Source organism: Silurus meridionalis, chromosome 16, assembly GCF_014805685.1.
Source record: "Silurus meridionalis isolate SWU-2019-XX chromosome 16, ASM1480568v1, whole genome shotgun sequence".
Taxonomy (NCBI): Eukaryota; Metazoa; Chordata; class Actinopteri; order Siluriformes; family Siluridae; genus Silurus; species Silurus meridionalis.
The window spans coordinates 4,665,369-4,678,266 of record NC_060899.1 but is presented as its reverse complement, the minus strand read 5'-3'; the positions used below and the strand labels follow the sequence as shown (position 1 = coordinate 4,678,266).

The 12,898-nt window shown below is 38.0% G+C and overlaps 1 protein-coding gene across 2 annotated transcripts in view; it reads right to left on the bottom strand.

The window, feature by feature from the left end:
• Window positions 1–12,898, bottom strand: part of cpne9 (copine family member IX) — a 51,584-nt gene that overhangs the window by 23,427 nt on the left and 15,259 nt on the right. For both annotated transcript variants that reach the window (XM_046869894.1, XM_046869895.1), the window contains exons 4-7: window positions 10,468–10,571; window positions 8,169–8,208; window positions 8,042–8,044; window positions 7,595–7,671 (exon numbers count right to left, since the gene is read on the bottom strand). In XM_046869894.1, the coding sequence (XP_046725850.1) occupies window positions 7,595–7,671; window positions 8,042–8,044; window positions 8,169–8,208; window positions 10,468–10,571 (224 nt within the window). The remainder of the gene's footprint in view (window positions 1–7,594; window positions 7,672–8,041; window positions 8,045–8,168; window positions 8,209–10,467; window positions 10,572–12,898) is intronic.

Here is a 12,898-nt window from a genome sequence, read left to right as displayed (position 1 = left end):
GAAGAGCAACAGGGTGTAACTAATTATGTATTTCTGGGTGTTTATACAATTCAGAAGTCTATCCACACACTCACACACACACACACACACACACACACACACACACACACATGCACAGCAGGGCTAGAAATCCCATCATCTTATTCACTTATGATTGAAGTGGATGATTTCTTTCTAAAAGAATCCCACAGGCACTTTCTCCTAGAGGTCAAAACCATCAGCTGATTGAAAACGAGAGAGAGAGAGAGAGAGAGAGAGAGAGAGAGAGAGAGAGAGAGAGAGAGAGAGAGAGAGAGAGAGAGAGAGAGAGAGAAATGATGGAACAGCCAAAGTCTGAAACTCTGATGGGATACTCTAAGAATGAGAATTTTTTTTTAAAAAGCCTCATCGTTCTTCCTGACACACTTTTATAGCCTCTTCATCTGTATTCGCATGCTGTACAGAAACTAACATGAGACTTTTCTACAGCCAGTGAAACATTTTTATGATAATACGTGCAAAATAAAGCCATTTTCGCAACCATTTTTCACCTTGTATTACTTAGTCCAGATGGGAATAACAGCTCAGGCAAACTATTGATAAATTTACAATGGTTTAGGGCAGCGTTTCAGTGCTTTTGCCAGATTATTCAGTTCTGTTTCTACCTCATATATCTCAATACACACCTGTGACAGGACTGTGGCTGTGATAAATGGTCTGCTGCTGTTGGATGGGGAGTGTTTTGGAACGAAAATGTCAGGACTTTCTTTCTTTATCTAATTGGGCCATGCTGCCCGTATGCTAACTTGAGTGCGGAGCGGCAATCAGCGAGATGCTCCTAAAACAGCCCGATGGAGCCAATAAAAAAAAGATATTGATTTAGGACCAAGTTATTTACCAGGTCTTTTTGTCGCACTTCATTCTAATAAATTGACTTTATTTCCATTTTAGGGTTGAAAAATGTCTGACTGAGAAATTAATTATGCTTTGACCATGTTTTCATACTAAAACACATGCAATTTTCGAGCCCATTTGTAACATGGGAACATTTGGCGCTAAAAATAAATTCCAGGTCCAAACCCCGGTGCAGAAAAAAAAAAACACATTAGCTGGGTCCAAAGCAATCTCAATGTTAGAGCTACACTGAAATCCATGCCCAAGGTGTGATTCAGTGTCTTGTCATGTCCTCAGGACACTGCTACCTTATCTTAGAGAAACATGGGGGAAAAGAAGATGTTTTTGCTCAACTGCAGTCCCAGCCTCCTGTGCAGAGTGCACAGACCTTGGCGAGTTGCCATAGAAACCGGCAGGTAAGAAAGTCGTGATTCCTTTCCTTTACTTCCACACAGCAGTGACACTTAGTTCCTGCCTACCGGCTCTGGAAGGCATGGTGACCTAGTAAAAGACGCCCACAGCTGCCCACTTCTCCCCACCACCCTCCACTTAGGCGACGATGGAAACAGGACGGCTTAAAGGCCACGAGGATTGTGGGGGTTTTACTTCCACGCAGCATCCTATACTCACAAATACAGTGGCACTGTGTGTGCCAAGCTAAGCTACAAAAGCATCTGAAGTTACAGATAAGTCGGATTTCAAAGTGTGACTGCAGTCGAAATAACGCAGTTAACATAATCCTTCTAATCCTTCAGCGTGGTCCATATTCAGTTGTGTTCAGCAAAAATAAATAAAAAAATCTAAAAGAAATTTCCAAGATTGGCTTGTAGAATATAAATGGAAATGGTATCCCAGTGGTTAAGACTTGATTGAAATTCAACACCAACACTACCAAGCAGCCACTGCTGGGCACTTGAGCAAGACCCTTAACCATCATCCCTAAGATATTTGTAACCTGCTTTGGAAAAAGCATCTTCCAAATGCTATAATTGTTAATCTATGTAGAATAGGGTGGTCAAAAACTAAAAATTTGATTTTAAAATTTCTTGCCCAAATATACTGCAGTTAAAATGTTTTTGGTATCTGATTTTTGCTTACATTAGAGCTACGGGGCTAATCTATAGGTTAAAAAATACTCTTCCCATAAATAAAATTTTTATAACAACCAGTAAAAGCATTTAATTTATACAATAAGCAACCAGTTTGATAACTATGCAACACTGGTTCTTAAATTGGAGCTAGCATCCTAACTGAAGGAGTGGCTATCAAATAGCTCTCCATATCAAACCACCTTGTGTTGCCATTTCTTTGCACAATTTAAAGAATACTATATGAAAATCTACTAAAAAATATGATCTTTTACAAAATTGTTAATGTATTAAGTTCTTTCAGTTAGGTTTGTTATGGCGTTACAGTTATGCCTAATGTATTAGAGGTTCAATAACCAACAGATTTACATGTATTCTATTACCTACTGTTTAAAGTCTATCTGTTAAATTTCCACCCAACAAAAGCTTCTTGACTGGTCCATATCACTTTTGTGTCAGGCTCGAACTGCACAAAACTTTCACAACCTCATCCCTCTGGACTCGACCCAAATCATGCTACAGCGCTAACTGAAAACTACTGTTGTAAACTTGCAACATTAATGTAGCTCCTGCACTCAAAGCATGTTCAGAACATGTTCAGAAAACAGCTCTATTTCTGGCCTAAACTGAGCAACACACTCGTTTTTTTTGCCTTTTCTCACTAAAAAGACTTGTGCATTGTTAAAAAAAAAACACAAAGAAATTATAAATATTAACAATAAACCTTATTTATTAAACTGGACACTAATGGATTTAGTCAAATCAAATCCTTAGACACACTTTCTTTCATTGGTTTCTATTTCAGTCCTTTACTTTTAAAATTTTTAACATTGTACATTAATACAGAAGTAGACATCCAAACTATAAAAGAACATAGATGGAATTGGAATACACATGTAGTAAACACAAAAAAGTGTTAAACAAGTCATGAGGTAGTCCAACTTTTCCTTCGCTCTCTGGTCCAACTCATCCTAAACCATTTCAACTGGCTTTAGATCAGGTGATTAGGAAGCCAGGTCATCTGATGCAGCACTCCATCACTCTCCTTCTTGAACAAACAGCTCTTATATAACCTAGTGGTACATTTGTCCTATTGGAAAAAAATTATGCTCCTACTAACTGCAAAACAGATCGGATCAAGTTGGATTCACTCAAATGCTGTGGTAGTCATGCTGGTTAAATTTGCCCCCTTAATTTTGACTAAATCACCAACAGCGAAGCACTGCCACACATCATACCCCCTCCTCCATACTTCACAGTGGGAACCATACATTCAGGAACCGTCTGCTCATATCTAACACTCAGTTAAAATCAAAAATCTCAAATGTCGACTAATCAGACCAAAGGACACTTTTTGCACTGATCTAAGGTCTATTTCTTATGTTTCTTAGCCCAAGCAACCATCTTCTGCTTGTTGTTATTTTGAAGTAATGGTTTATTTGTTCCAATTTGACCATAAATGCCTGACCGTCTCCTCAGAAATGTGGATGTTGAAATGTCTGCCACTTGAACTCAGAGAAGCAGTTATTTAAATCAGCAGTTTCTGAGGCTGGAATTTCTATTAAAGGTATCCTCTGCAGCAGAGGTAGCTCTTGGTCATTCTTTTCTGAGATTTTCTCTTGAGAGCCTGCTTGTCATAGGGTTTGATGGTTTTTAAAACTGCACTTGGGGATACATTAAAAATTCTTGAGATTATTTGGATTTCTCCATCTTTTCTCTTAAATAAATGTTTCTTACCATAAGTATTTGTAGTAGCACTAAAGGGGCTATTGACTGTATACTCGCCCTTTCCTCTGCACAAGACAGCTGATGGTCTAAAGCACATTAAGAAGGCAAAAATGTCACAAATGAACTATTGACAAGACACACGTCTGAATTATATACCATTCCAGGTGACTACCTCATGATTCTGAAGAGAGAAGCACATGATATTGTCATCAAAACTAAATATAGCTAAATTGGACAATCTAAAATATAAAACACATTCTGGGTTGTTTAACACTTTTTTGTTTCTTACATAATTCCATACATGCTCTTTCTTCAGTATTAAAGTACAATGTTGAAAATATGAAATAAAGAAAGAAATAACACTCAAGGAGAAGGTGTTTCCAAACACCTCGTAGGCTTACACAAAAAATTACTACACAACATTATCGATCTAAGAAAGAAGAACAATTAGTTTGATGGGTTTTTTTATATATGCTCACTGTCAAATGTATTACTATATATACAATAAAACTGATATTTCACTGAATTGTTTATCATACTGTGAAAATCTGATTTTGTAACTCCCCTGCTTTCTAAGGTTTGATAGTATTCTTAGACACTGACCTAATTGTACTTGCATTGGGATGTGCTTTGATGGAAACTACAGGGTGTCCCAAAAGTCTCCATGCATTGGACCTTTTTAGCAAAATATCTTTTAGAATTTTTGTAAATTTTTTTGGAAGCCTTAACACTTAATGCTTCTGATAAAAAGAAGTACATATCAATAGCATTTTCATGGATGGATCGGGAAAAGAGGCTGCAGTCAACAAAAAACATGACAAGCACATCACACATAACACCGTCACCAAACTTATTAACACATTAACTAGATTGGAAGTGTTGAGGACCATCCGCGATGTGAACGTTCACAAAAATCCACTGAAGAACTCACGACTAACGTGGTGCTGGCAATCATAGTCTCCTAAGTATGGAGATTTTTGGGACACGCTGTATAAAGCTGTGCTTTAAGTCGCTCTGAATAAGGACATCTGCCAAATGTACCACATCAGCAAATCTGTGTCACATCACTGAATCTCATTGAAATTGTATTGGGCCAGACTACATTGAGTTGTCATGTTTGGACAAACTCCGAACATTTTGAAATTCATAATATGATGGCCATTTGTAGGAAATAACTGCAGATCCCACCAGTAAACAAGGCATTTCTCAGTGTTCTGTCTTAAAAAAATAAATAGGGACAGATGTGACAGGCATGTTGGACTGTTTTATACCACCAGTGAATTTCCATGGTTACTCAGTGCCTTTCTCACACATCCCTCTCTGTTTTTTTTGTTTTTTTTTTACATCTGCCAGAGCTGTGCAGTCTGAGCATAGAGCCACTGGGTGCACAGCCATGATAAGGCATATACACACAAAAACACACACACAAAAAAAGATCAGTGAAAAAGGTTTAGAATGTGTCTGCTTTGTGTTTGTATAGAGTATAAATAGCATAATCTGTCAGGGGTTATCCAAGTAAAGCCCATTTTTCAAAAAAAAAAAAGAGGTCATTCAAAAGCCATTAACAGTATCCAGAATTGAGTAATGAATAAAGGAATACTTAATACTTAACAGTTTTACTTAAACCATTTTTTATATAAATGCAGCCATTAACGGACAAATATTTAGTTATGTTACAAACCCAAAATGTTTTATAAATACAGATATTTAACCAATATATACCATTTTTGACCAAAATATACCATGATTTTATCTGCAGCTATCATTCCATGCAGTACAGCAAGGAATTTGGTTTACGAACTTGATGCTATGCGAATTACATAATTTTGCAAATATACAAAAAAATATACAACGATATAAGCTTAAACCAGGTCGCCGGTCCTAAGATTAAGAAAAGTCTACCTCTGTACTGTATGTCAGAAATGCTTTAATCTGATTTTTTTTTATTGGGGACTGCAAGTTTGTTTAGTCTTCGCTGCTCAATTATTATTATAATTGTTATTATTATTAAACTTAAAAACATACACAACAATAACAGGTATAAAAAAAATGAACTAGAGTTAGCGCAGTGTCACTGTGGCTACTCACTCCATACCGGAAATAAGATTTGTTTTCCATGCCCAGGAGGATTAAGGCAATACTAGATAACAATGGTTGTAATATATATTGAAGAACAAAAATATAGAAATGAAACTTGGATGTATTTCAGAATATCAATGTGCAGTTTGTATCGTAGTTCAGATTTACTGCTCTCTGAAAATAACTCAACATACAGTCATTATTGTCTAAATAACCGGAAACAAAAGTAAGTACACCCTAAGTGATAACAGCTATATGCCGTGTAACCATGCAAAGCCACATGTCCTATTCATCATGTTCATATTTTTGTCCGCTTGTCAGGACCATACAAATGTGTGTATCTTGTATTAGAGCACAGTAAAATTTGGTGTTTTGAGTACAATTCTCTCATACTGACCACTGGATGTTCAACATGGTACCTCATGGTAAAGACTCTCTGAGGATTGGGAATTATAATTGTTGCTCTCCACAAAGATGTCTGAGACTATAAGAAGCTCGGTAACACCCTGAATGTAAGTTCCCTTTCAGGAAATCGTCCAATTGAAATCCATTAACTCTCCCCCCTTCACGCCCTCTTTGTGGCCCTTTTCTTTCCTGGAGTTTATTCCAGGCTTGGCCAGTGCCTTTCTCTACCCTAGAACCAAGTAGGTTCCTAAAGTACCCTCGGTTGTCTCACAACTTGTTAGGCTCCAGGCAATCTCTCCTCTTCCCTTTTAGGCCCCAGACCAGGAGAAGCTTAACCGACTGTGTCCTGTGTAAGCAATGGATATATACGTCCACAGAACACAACTGTGGAGGAAGTCGGCGCAGCTTTTCGTCTGCTATAGCCCTCCGAGAAGAGGTGTCCCTGGGAATAAGCAGACGAGCAGCAGTCCCCTGGTCTCCCCGCTCCTTTCTGGGTCAGAGCGCACTCCACTCAAAGTGTGGCTGCCTTTAAGGCCTTGTCCTCCCTGTTGATGCAGGCTGGTCCACCCCGCTGACCTTTGTCAGGTTCTATCGCCTCGACCTTAGTGCCACTACTAGCCCCTCTGTCCTTCGCCATAGCTGTGGCTGTCCACTTTAGTCAGGGATTGGTCAGTATGGCTTGATCGGACACTTGTTCCCAAAGCGTTTCCCCTCAGGGAACCATGGTTACATACGTCACTTGCAGATGTTACAGTACACTGGCCAGGGTTATACAGAGGTTTTCCAAGATGAGTTTCCCTCGAAACAGGCCTCACAAGGGTCAGTCAAAAAAGTTCAATCCTCATGCTGTGTGTCAGGTGCAGAAGGTGGCTTCAAAAAACATATGCATGAGTGCTGCCAGCATTGCTTTAGAGGTAATTTTGCAGTCAGCAGTTAGCATTCTAATTCATCCCAAAATTCAATAGGGTTGAGGTCAGAACTCTATAACAGACCGCTCATTATCATGTCAATATAATAGACAGTTTGCAATAGAACCACATACAGTATCCCTGGCAAAGTTACTTTTATTTTATATATATTGCAAGTAAAGAAACAAACAAGAACATTGTAAAATCTTTCTTATTTTTACAAGCATAAAATGTCAATTTAAGTAAGCCATGAATATTTAGACATTATGTTTATATTAAATTCACAGCCTCAATGCATATTAAAGACACAAATTGATTTTTCAGCAGCATTTTGGAGCAATTTTGTTTTGATTGTTTAAGCAAATCTGCCATTTTGAGAGTGTTTAAAACCATACTACTGGTTATGAATTCTTCTGACTCTGAAATCTGTGGCATGAATAGGAAATCAGTGCTTGTTCCCAACGTCTAAAAATAATACAGCTGAGCTCCAGAATAAAACTAGAGGAAACTTACGACAGCGCTCTCTCCAGACGAGCTCCAGACGAGCCAATGATCTCTCCCAGAGTGCAGAAAGTCTGGCCCAGGAAGGACTGAGAAAGACACGCACTCATCGGTTACAAAGTAATGTGGGTCATTGAGAATACACAGTGGCAGCGCTGTCTAGACAATATCAGCATTCACATTCAAGCACTCACCTCACAGAATTAAAACACAGATGATGCCTAACTGACGCAACCTAAAAGCAATGAATTTGATGAGTCTATGACAGTTACAGCAACAAGAAAAGAAGCAAAAGATGAGACATAAACGAAGGAATTGACTCTGAAACACTGACTGTTTCATGTTCTTGCTTTAGCTCAGGGGTTTATGGCAAAGTGTAGGTTTGAATGAGAAGGGCAACAATTACAATGCTATGCAAAATGACAAGCAAAACATTGATATAACATTTACATAACTTACTTTCTGTCATCCACATCCCCAGAATAGCCGAAGAAATCAGAGTAAAAACAACCAACATTCAGCGGTGTATATTTAAAAAATGTAATATAATTAATATAAATGTATTGTACAGAGTATACATACTTACATGCTTCGAGATATTTGAACTTCTAGAGTCCACATTATACCTGTAACCATACAGAATTTGTTGCATCAGTCACTCGAATAAATAATAACACTAAATCCATACAGGGAAAGATTTATCCATACAGAAAAAATTATCTAGACACAACGTAGCAATAAAATACCAACAAAAAACGTTTTGCCTGTAAGACCAAGGACAGAAAGTGTTATATTCTTTATGACAGGTGCTGTTTCAGCAGGAAAAAGGGACGGAAAAGCAATTATGTTAACCCTTTCAGACCTACAGTATGGTACAGACTTTCTGCTTCTGCTGTCTTTTCAACTTTAGCATTATTTGAGATTTCCACCATTAGCTTTTCAGAATTACAACCTTTTGTGGTGCAAAAGATACTAAAACTTATGCAAAAAATATATATATTTTTTATTTTAATAGGAAAATCAAATGTTGATGATTACAAATGCTAATGATTCTGTTTATATATATATATATATATATATATATATATATATATATATATATATATATATATATATATATATATATATATATATATATATATATATATATATATACAGGAGTGCAGAATTATTAGGCAAATGAGTATTTTGACCACATCATCCTCGTTATGCATGTTGTCTTACTCCAAGCTGTATAGGCTGGAAAGCCTACTACCAATTAAGCATATTAGGTGATGTGCATCTCTGTAATGAGAAGGGTGTGGTCTAATGACATCAACACCCTATATCAGGTGTGCATAATTATTAGGCAACTTCCTTTCCTTTGGCAAAATGGGTCAAAAGAAGGACTTGACAGGCTCAGAAAAGTCAAAAATAGTGAGATATATTGCAGAGGATGCAGCAGTCTTAAAATAGCCAAGCTTCTGAGCGTGATCATCGAACAATCAAGCGTTTCATTCAAAATAGTCAACAGGGTCGCAAGAAGCGTGTGGAAAAACCAAGGCGCAAAATAACTGCCCGTGAACTGAGAAAAGTCAAGCGTGCAGCTGCCAAGATGCCACTTGCCACCAGTTTGGCCATATTTCAGAGCTGCAACATCACTGAGTGCCCAAAAGCACAAGGTGTGCAATACTCAGAGACATGGCCAAGGTAAGAAAGGCAGAAAGTCGACCACCACTGAACAAGACACACAAGCTGAAACGTCAAGACTGGGCCAAGAAATATCTCAAGACTGATTTTCTAAGGTTTTATGGACTGATGAAATGAGAGTGAGTCTTGATGGGCCAGATGGATGGGCCCGTGGCTGGATTGGTAAAGGGCAGAGAGCTCCAGTCCGACTCAGGCGCCAGCAAGGTGGAGGTGGAGTACTGGTTTGGGCTGGTATCATCAAAGATGAGCTTGTGGGGCCTTTTCGGGTTGAGGATGGAGTCAAGCTGAACTCCCAGTCCTACTGCCAGTTTCTGGAAGACACCTTCTTCAAGCAGTGGTACAGGAAGAAGTCTGCATCCTTCAAGAAAAACATGATTTTCATGCAGGACAATGCTCCATCACACACGTCCAAGTACTCCACAGCGTGGCTGGCAAGAAAGGGTATAAAGAAGAAAATCTAATGATATGGCCTCCTTGTTCACCTGATCTGAACCCCATTGAGAACCTGTGGTCCATCATCAAATGTGCGATTTACAAGGAGGAAAACAGTACACCTCTCTGAACAGTGTCTGGGAGGCTGTGGTTGCTGCTGCACGCAATGTTGATGGTGAACAGATCAAAACACTGACAGAATCCATGGATGGCAGGCTTTTGAGTGTCCTTGCAAAGAAAGGTGGCTATATTGGTCACTGATTTGTTTTGTTTGGTTTTGAATGTCAGAAATGTATATTTGTGAATGTTGAGATGTTATATTGGTTTCACTGGTAAAATAAATAATTGAAATGGGTATGAATTTGTTTTTGTTAAGTTGCCTAATAATTATGCACAGTAATAGTCACCTGCACACACAGATATCCCCTAAAATAGCTAAAACTAAAACTACTTCCAAAAATATTCAGCTTTGATATTAATGAGTTTTTTGTGTTCATTGAGAACATGGTTGTTGTTCAAATTAAATCCTCAAATAAAATTAATCCTCAAAATACAACTTGCCTAATAATTCTGCACTCCTGTATATATATATATATATATATATATATATATATATATATATATATATATATATATATATATATATATATATAAAATAACTATTTCTCACAATTTCAAGTATTACACATTAATGCACTGAAACACTGCAAGTTTTTGTTTAAAGCTATAAGTCTAGTCTAGTAATGAAAATATTTCCCACTTACACATCAAATCTGAGGTTCTGCTTCTCCTCGAAAAAGTAATCCAAAACAAATTTCCTCACAAAGTCAGGATTCAGGGTGTTCTCGATCATTTCGGTCCTTCCAAACTTAAACACAACAACAACAACAAAAAACACAGGCTCAGGAGGATACAGCAAGAGACTATGAACCTCGTATACATAATTAATGTAACCTATGAATACATACCATGGTAGAATTCATTTTGAGTTTATTTTCAACACAGTATGTTGAATGCCTAAGGGTGTTTCAGAGCGAATTTCCTGGCGACACATTTGCAATTTATAACCATGAAGTACACAGTGATAGAAGGGAATTATTAATAATGTTTAGATTGCACTTATTTATAATATTTCGAATCTGGTGTCACCCAATTTTTCTTGGTTTAGACTGGTTTATCTTAAGGTTTCTTCCAGGATTCTTATAGTCCAGGAGTTGCTCGTTGCCACAGTCCCTCCGGCTCACTTATTACGGATAAATGTATAGAGACAAATATATACATTTTAAAATTGACATTGTAATCTATATACGTTATATGGACAAAAATCTGTGGACACCTAAACATAAAATTCCTATGTGCTTTATTAGAACATTCAGTCCCCATCAAGTTCAAATGAAGAGAAAATTTAATGCCACCTATACAACTGTGTGCCTCAAATGGGGAAGAACCACATATGGCTGAATAAGTCGGGTGTCCCCATATAATAGCCTCCACTCTTCTGAAAAGATGTCCAATTATATTTTGGAGTGTGGATATTTGTGCTCATTCAGCCACAAGGGTGTTAGTAAAGTCAGGTACTGATGTGAGGAGGTCAGGTGGCTTGGGGTGCACCAGGGGTCAGCGTTTTAATTCATCCCAAAGGTGTTCAATAAGGTTGAGGTCAGCGCTTTAAATTAGGCCACTCATGAAGGTTGGAGCTCACAGTTAAGGCACTGGACTCTGAAATGGAAGGTCATAGGTTTAAATCTCAGCACCATCAAGCTGCTACTGCTGGGCCCTTGAACAAGGCCCCTAATCCTCAACTGCTCAGTTGTAAGTCGCTCTGGATAAGGGCGTCTGCTAAATGCTATAAATGTAAAAAATTGAATGTAAGATCTTCCACAATAACCCATGTAAACCATATCTTCACAGAGCCTGTGCACAGGGACATTGTCATGCACATATGGCTGCAGAAAATCAGGTGTCTCTATAAGTTTGTCCCTATAATGTATTTCTGTAAAGCTGCTTTGTGACAATGTCTATTTTGAATAATGAATAGTACCTGTTCCGAAGGTTTGAATAGTTTAAATAGTAATAAAATGATGACACTAATACAGAAAAGCCATTCATACTGGGACGTCTGTCAGCACCTTGTAATACAGTATATTATAATTACATCATACGAATAATTATGAAAATTCAAAGGTGGGAAGTTCTCGATAGTGGTCACAGGAATTCATACTTGGACTAAAATGAATAAATAAAGCAACCGTCGTGCAGGTTTCTTCCCAATTTTGATTAGACAGATGACTAATCTTAATAGCTGTTTGATGTCAATCTTGACCCAATTATTTAGTTATATATATTTTTTTACGTTTTATAAAAAAAATAATCAGGTAGCAAACCTATATAGGGTGAGACATATCATGTATCATAAAATAATAAAACAATATATTTTCGTCATATAACCCACTTCTGCATGACATTACAGAGTTAATGGCCTTTATTCTTGGAGCCAGAATATCCAAACAGCAGATTGTGCTCGGCGTGAGACAGGAAGCTGAATAGACTCTCGCAGTGTGATCCGGTGATGGGGTGGCAGCTGGCTGCCATCACACGTCCAGCGGATCCTCGCTGCTTTCCTCTGATAATCCACAGCAACAAGCTATCGATTCTTCACACCACCCACATCCTCGTCTCCACACTAAACACACTTAATCTTGACGATTACTTTGATGTCCACACTATCTATTACTGGCTTTTTGAAAGAGGTCTAGGGATCAGTGACATCTGCGGCCTTCTGATTCTCGACACTAGTCGAATTAAACCACTGGTGCAAAAAAGAAAAAATTTCAGAGTTGGTGCTCAGGTATATAAGCACAGTTTCTGTTTTTTTTAAAACACTCCCTGCAACGGATGTTCTGGTTGTGTGGAAAGGTGCATAGTCTGACTACTTCATGATTCCTGCTGGAAAATCTCTCTCGAGTACACTGACATACAGGCTAGCGGTGGCTTCAAAACCCAGAGGACAGTTTTTTCATTCCCTTTCCCAATTCCATCTTTTCAGGACGTCCGATTTTAACAGAAAGGTGAGAAAAAGGGGAAGGACTTACAAGCCTTGTCGGGTACATTCACTAAAAGTAAATATTATATTTTATCTAGCAAATCCAGACAAGACAGTAATCTGGGTCGAAATGAGGGAGTCAGAGAGAAGGA